The 7,276-nt window shown below is 39.3% G+C and overlaps 3 protein-coding genes across 4 annotated transcripts in view; 2 read left to right on the top strand and 1 right to left on the bottom strand.

The window, feature by feature from the left end:
• Positions 1–732, top strand: part of LOC104742553 (E3 ubiquitin-protein ligase RING1-like) — a 7,663-nt gene extending 6,931 nt beyond the window's left edge. Inside the window, exon 2 of one of the 2 annotated variants that reach the window (XM_010463570.2) lies at positions 122–732. In XM_010463570.2, the coding sequence (XP_010461872.1) occupies positions 122–472 (351 nt within the window). In that variant the 3' untranslated portion in view covers positions 473–732. Of the gene's footprint in view, positions 1–2 lie in introns of both variants that reach the window. The other variant, XM_010463569.2, reaches the window with a different exon arrangement.
• LOC104742554 lies at positions 709–1,211 on the bottom strand. Its single transcript, XM_010463571.2, has one exon. The coding sequence runs from the start codon at positions 1,159–1,161 to the stop codon at positions 817–819; it is 345 nt and encodes a 114-aa protein (XP_010461873.1). The 5' UTR covers positions 1,162–1,211; the 3' UTR covers positions 709–816.
• LOC104742555 (synaptotagmin-3) lies at positions 1,496–6,719 on the top strand. Its single transcript, XM_019236420.1, is given in 8 exon segments — positions 1,496–2,395; positions 2,626–2,867; positions 3,076–3,094; positions 4,094–4,299; positions 4,519–4,628; positions 4,735–4,833; positions 5,592–6,099; positions 6,180–6,719. Coding segments are annotated over 8 exon segments (2,067 nt in total). The 5' UTR covers positions 1,496–1,601; the 3' UTR covers positions 6,269–6,719.

Raw genomic sequence — 7,276 nt, 5'->3', positions numbered from 1 at the left:
ACATGATTTCTTTTCTGGAGCATCAGGCTTAGAGCAGCTGATTGAACAGCTAACACAAGACGATAGGCCTGGACCACCACCTGCGTCAGAACCAACCATTGATGCACTACCCACTGTGAAGGTAACACCACATCATCTAACCAACGACATGTCCCAATGCACAGTGTGCATGGACGAATTCATTGTTGGTGGGGAGGCTACAGAGTTACCGTGTAAACACATATACCATAAAGATTGTATAATCCCGTGGCTCAGGCTTCACAATTCTTGCCCTATCTGCCGTCGTGACCTCCCACCTGTCAACACCATTGCTAATTCTCGAGAAAGGAGCAATTCTATTAGACAAGACATACCTGAAAGAAGACGCCCGAGGTGGATGCAGCTTGGGAACATTTGGCCCTTTAGAGCAAGATACCAAAGGGTTAGTCCCGAAGAAAGACCACACCATAACCCTCGAGGTAACAGGAGCTAAATCTAAATATTTCAGGGGCACCCATCTTTCTGACTATGGAGCTTCTACGATTCAAGAAATATAAATCGTGCCTATCTATCTATATGTATAGACGCTATGAGAAACTGTCTATTTGAATATGCTTTGTATATCTCAGAAATAACCTCAAGCTACTAAAACTAACGATTTCACAAAGAAGAGACTCTTCCTACCTAAGCTTTGTTGCATAAGCTCTGTAAAATCAACCAGATTTGGAGTAAAGGAGCTTAATTATACTGTAATTATAAGAACAGAAACATAATTTAAAAAAGTCATTAGATCCTCATACAAACATCAATGCACCTGCAGAAGAAAACACAAACAGTCTATTTACAGTAACGATCAGCTTTCTTCTTGACGCGGTCGTCAAGCGCATCTTCTGTGGATTCGAAGTTTGATTTCGGAATGTAACCGAACTTCTTCGCCTCCACAGGAAAAAGGTCATCGTACTTCTTCTTCTTCGCGGCATCAATTGAGTAAATATCCTCTCCAGCAGCGTCGGGAGCCATCTTTAGTTCTCCCTCAGCACCGTCCTCGAGCTTCTCCTTGTTCTTCTTCTGCTTCTTCTTCTTATTCTTCTTCTTCTTCTTATCGATCGATTTCCTTGTGGCTAGATCACCTCCTTTGAACGCTAGTCTTCCACCTTTCACGCTCTCGTAAGGATCTGACATAGCTTCGATTTCTCTAATCGATCAGGGTTTTCGAATTCCTTCAGTGTCGCTTTTGGGAAATCTTGTTCTTACTGCTAAAAAACAAAACGACGAAAAAAGACTTGGGCCATAGTCGTGTTATTGGGCCACAATTCCTCTCGTATTATTGGGCCACAATTCCTATTCAATTAAACCGAACTAACTCTGAATCAGTCGGTTTACTAAACCGATCAACGTGTCGAAACAGTCCAAATTTAAAAAAAAAAAAAAAAAAAAAACAGAAGGAAGAAGAAAAATTGTAATGAACTTTTTCTTCTGCACTTTGTTTTCAAATTTGTTAGCTTCACTTCCACAGATTCTTTCTGCTACGTGTATCATTTGGAGAAGACGGTCTTTTTATTTGCGCTACAGACAGTTATGAGTTATTTCTCTCCTTGTTCTTCGTCGAGTACGATTCACAGATGATTCCACAATCTTCTTCTCCGAGTTTGCATTTCCAATTACCTGTTTATGTGTCTCATCCTCTGTTCTGTTCATGTTTTAATGAGCTCGGCACGTTTCCAAGGAGTTGGGTTTTGCGTCGGAACTATGAAGTTTCGAACTTTCGGTTTATTTCCTGTGGAGTTCGCCGGGATTCGAATAACCTAAGATTGAGGGATTCTTCTAGTACAAGGACAAGGAGATTTCTTTTTTCTACGTCTTCCACTGAATTCAAAGTCGAGGAAGCTTCGAAACAGTCTCTGGTTCAGGATGAAGAAAACATTTTTAGTAACACTAGGGAAGATCCGATAGTGGATAAACTTAGGACCCAGTTAGGTGTTATTCATCCAATTCCGTAACCACCTATTAACAATAGTGTGATTGGTCTATTCGTGTATTTCTTCTTCGTTGGTGTTGCTTTTGATAAACTATGGACGTGGAGAAAGAGGCAGAGAGAAACAGGTGGAGATGGAAGCCAGCGAGGAGCAGGACAATGGCCACAGGTTCCCACCAGCTTCTCCTTGTTCCTAGAGAAGGATTTGCAAAGGAAAGAGTCCGTGGAGTGGGTGAATATGGTTTTGGGGAAGCTCTGGAAAGTGTATAGAGCTGGGATTGAGGATTGGCTTGTTGGTTTGTTGCAGCCTGTGATTGATGACTTGAAGAAGAAGCCTGATTATGTCCAGAGAGTTGAGATTAAGCAGTTTTCTTTAGGGGATGAGCCTTTGTCTGTCAGAAATGTTGAGAGGAGAACATCTCGCCGTGCCAATGACTTGCAGTACGTGTCTACTTGTTAGTTGATCAATTGTTGGGATTTCTCTTACTTGGTTTCACTTGGATATTGTTTTCCACTCACTAAAGCAGTGAAGCTTCTCATGAGATATATTTCACTTCATGAACAATCTTAGTTTAAAGATTCACTTTTCCTATGTTACATATCTTTCGGGGTACTTCAAAGTTCAAACTGTCTATCAGCGGCTCAGTTTGAGGTTTCTTATCCTGTTATAGGTATCAAATTGGCCTTCGATATACTGGTGGTGCGCGCATGTTGTTATTGCTCTCGTTGAAATTTGGTATAATTCCTATAGCTGTTCCAGTTGGTGTCCGGGATTTTGACATTGATGGTGAGCTTTGGGTCAAACTAAGATTGATACCAACACAGCCTTGGGTGGGAGCTGTATCATGTTCGTTTGTATCACTTCCAAAGGTCACATTTCAACTTGCAGCATTCAGATTGTTTAATCTAATGGGTATGCATTATTAATCTTTGTCTTCTGTTGCATGTCCATAATATTGTTTGTGCTGCTTCTATTCATAAACAGACAACCTTTTATAGTTATCTTAAAAAACTGTTGGCTAGACTGGGGATTGTAATGAAGAAACTTTTAGCTTTTGCTCTTTCCGCAACTCACACATTTTTATTTCTTGTGTCATGAATGGTTCGGATGATGATATCAGGAATCCCCGTTCTATCAATGTAAGTTCTGTTGTATCTGTTACTTCACTAATTTTTTTTTTGTTGGAAAGTTTTTTCCTGTCAATGTTTGATACTACATGGACTTATTGCTTCGTATCAGAAAGGCCACTTTTCTTGCTTAGAACTTAGATGATGTAATCATATAGTTTAAGATGCATTGGTGCATTGTCCTGATTAGATATTAGTAGCGCTGGCACGGGACGGGAACCCTTGAATTTTTCGATACCCTTTACCCGACCCGACCCTTACGGGTAATAGAAAAAAATTACTTGTACTAGACCCTTAAATAACGGGTACCCAAAAAAACGGGTACGCGATAAAAAATAGCTGACCCTTTTAATACCCGACCCTTTAACGGGTACCCAAAAAAACGGGTACCCGACAAAAAAACTGCCAATAACCGCAAAAGGAAGAACTCATAAATGTCAATAATTTCATATTCTGAAATCCGAAAAAGTAAAAATTTATAAAAAATCTGAAAAAAGGAAGAACTCATAAATGTATGCAACATAGTCTCAAATTGGGTTGTGGTCTTGTGGATATATTAATTGAATTGGGCTTTGTATATATCATTTCAATTGGGCTAAATTGAACTTAAGTTTTAGCTTTAACTATAAAATATATTTATAAATTAATAATATATAATAATAATACAAAATATTAACGGATATTTAAGGGTCGGGTAACAAAAAGGGTAAAGGCACGAGTAATGGGACGGGTATTGAAAACTAAACTAATACCCTATACTCGTCCCTTATTCACGGGTAATATAATTATAATACCCTTCACTCGACCCTTAACGTGCGGGTACCTTTTTTTCGGGACGAGTACGAGCCTAGTAACGGGTCGAGTACGGGTAACGGATATTAGTGCCGAGGCCTAGGACTATCATATTAGTATTTAATTTTGTTAAATGTTGAGTGTTTCAGCTCCTTGTAGGTCTGAAATAGTAGTTTCCTTCTTCATTCTTATGGTTTTACCCAGCATCGTCTCTTACAGGTTCTTGACCAAACTGCTGACGGAGGATTTGCCTCGATTATTTGTCCGACCAAAGAAAATAGTCTTGGATTTTCAGAAAGGAAAAGCTGTTGGACCTGTTTCAAATGATCTTAAATCAGGAGAAATGCAGGAAGGCAATAAGGATTTTGTTGGGGAACTATCTGTTACTCTTGTAGATGCTCAGAAGCTTCGATACATGTTCTCTGGTAAGATATACTTCATTTCATGTCAGTGTTTCCTTTTTAGTTGGAGAAATGGAATAGACAGACAATCTATTACCGAGTATTAATCTCCTTGTGCAAGTTCATTCAATTTTTTTTAGGAACAAAGTAACTAGACTAAAATGGGTCTATTGGTGAGATCTTTCGTTATTTTACATGTTTGTTCGTTCAGTGGTTTACACTTTCCTTGATAATTGGTAACAGGTAAAACAGATCCATATGCAATTCTGAGATTAGGGGATCAAGTTATCCGTAGTAAAAGGAACAGTCAAACTACTGTCACTGGGGCTCCTGGTCGACCAATCTGGAATCAGGTGAACTGCTTTTGGATGGTTCATTCATAATCTGGTGGTGAATCATGATTAGTTAAGGTTTTTAAATTGTAATAGGATAAAGTGTGTGTATTCATAATCTTTGCAGGACTTTCAATTCCTAGTTTCAAATCCTAGAGAGCAAGTATTACAAATTGAGGTCAATGACCGTCTTGGCTTTGCTGATATGGCTATTGGTACTGGAGAGGTAAATCAGATTTCCTTACCGCTTTGTTTTTCTAATCTAATCTGTAGAATAATAGATTGACGTTGAAAAAACTGACTTATAATTTAAGACGGTGATTTGTCTACTTCAGTGTCTGACTTTCTCATGTTTACTAACTTTTGTTCAGGAACCAATTACCTTCACTGTAATTTTCTGTACACTAAGAAATAGCTGCATAGGTATCAGAACGAGTTTCTTCCTACTATTCTCTGCACGATATTGTGAAAACATAGGGCTAGAACTGAGGAAATCTGAGATTGAGTCACCAATGCTGATTAGATAGTTGACTGTAATTTAATTATATATTGACAATAAGTTACTGGGAGACCAAAACCAAATCAGAGAATCGATATCAGTTGCCTAGACTAAAGTGCCTTTGCTTGGTTATTACCAAGTATTAACTTTGTGAGCATGTCAGACCTTGCCAAAAAAATTTGTATCACCATCGCTAGAGTTACAAGCTCAATGAAAGTGATTAACCATTAAAATGAGGTTCCCTAGTCTTGACAGAACTTCCAATTTGGACATATACCAAAATATGTGTGATCTGTACATGAACCTGACTAGCACAACACTAATAAGTGTTTAGGCGAAACTGCAATTTTAAATTGTGATTCTGCCCTGATAGGCATTGGTCGGTTACATAGTATTCTGAAAATCTCTGAAATGACTGCTTGAGGATTGGTTGTGGATATCTAAGTTTCTGTCTACATAGCCTTACTACTTAGTTATATGTCCAGGTTGATCTCAGTTTACTGCAAGATACAGTTCCTATAGACAGAATAGTGGTTTTGCGTGGCGGTTGGAGTTTGTTTGGAAAGGGATCTGCCGGTGAGATACTGGTACGGCTTACATACAAATCATATGTGGAGGAGGAAGAAGATGACAGGGCCATTGTCAAACCCATTGATGCAAATGCTACTGATGATGAAATGTCAGATTCAGAAGAACTTGGTTCATTTGTGCGGAAAGAAAAGGTTTCTTCAGATGAGATTGGTCAAGAGTCATTTATGAACGTGTTGTCTGCATTGATTGTGAGTGAGGAGTTTCAAGGCATAGTTTCATCTGAAGCTAAAGACAATAAACTTTCTGCTGGTGACTCACTTGGGGCTCATGTACCTTCTAAGGCTGGGTTGGACCCAAAATTTCAACCTGCAGATACTACTAATGGGTTAGAAAGCAGTGCAGACATATCAGATACGGAATTGGTAGCTGCAAATACTGGTAGAGGCACTGGCGACGATGGAGGTATACCGAGGCCTAAATTCCTTTCGATGATTTCCTTTCTATGTTTTCTTGACCTGAAACCGTAAAACCTCCTAATTCAGGATTAGCATTACTGTGGTTTGGTATAATCACGGGTATATTGGTTCTTGTTGCTATCAACATGGAAGGCTCAGGTTTCTTCAACACGTAATATAGTGCTATACAGCTTGCTGGAGATATCTGTTGCAAGTAAGTCTCTTAACCTATATCAGGAGAACTTGAAATTTCTTCCCCTGGTTTGACAGACAGATTCTCTTTTTGTCAGTTGTTTTCCTTATATTAGAACGTGGAAACAACACTGATTTGTTCATATATTCAATAACCTGATACACATCCCACATCGGTGGGATATAGGAATAATCAATGCCATATAAAGCACCACTGGTCCCCCCACTCATAAGCTAGCTTTTGTGGTGGGTTCTACCTTTGGGCTTTATTGGCTTGGTTTAAGGTCCAATATGGACGAAAGTGGTATCAAAGTGTAACGTAACCAACCTTGCACTTCATCTTTTCTGGAATAGTTACACTACTAGAAACATAGTAGTTGTAGGAAATGCTTTTACTTAATTTGTATGAAGTTTAGATTATAGTCTGTTCTCTTTTGGCTGCTTGTAGTATACTGACTATAGGTTATCAAGCTTTGTATTTGATAAATTTATAGTCTGTTCACTGGTTATCAAGCTTTGTATTTGATAAATTTATNAAATCCGACTAGTCCACTTGGAAGCATAACCAAGCCACCAAATCCTGTACCACCCCAGCGTTTGAACACACATGATTTCTTTTCTGGAGCATCAGGCTTAGAGCAGCTGATTGAACAGCTAACACAAGACGATAGGCCTGGACCACCACCTGCGTCAGAACCAACCATTGATGCACTACCCACTGTGAAGGTAACACCACATCATCTAACCAACGACATGTCCCAATGCACAGTGTGCATGGACGAATTCATTGTTGGTGGGGAGGCTACAGAGTTACCGTGTAAACACATATACCATAAAGATTGTATAATCCCGTGGCTCAGGCTTCACAATTCTTGCCCTATCTGCCGTCGTGACCTCCCACCTGTCAACACCATTGCTAATTCTCGAGAAAGGAGCAATTCTATTAGACAAGACATACCTGAAAGAAGACGCCCGAGGTGGATGCAGCTTGG

Source organism: Camelina sativa, chromosome 14 (assembly GCF_000633955.1).
Source record: "Camelina sativa cultivar DH55 chromosome 14, Cs, whole genome shotgun sequence".
In the NCBI taxonomy this organism is placed as follows: Eukaryota; Viridiplantae; Streptophyta; class Magnoliopsida; order Brassicales; family Brassicaceae; genus Camelina; species Camelina sativa.
Note: the sequence above shows the minus strand (reverse complement) of the source record. Positions and strands in the feature narration are given on the sequence as shown.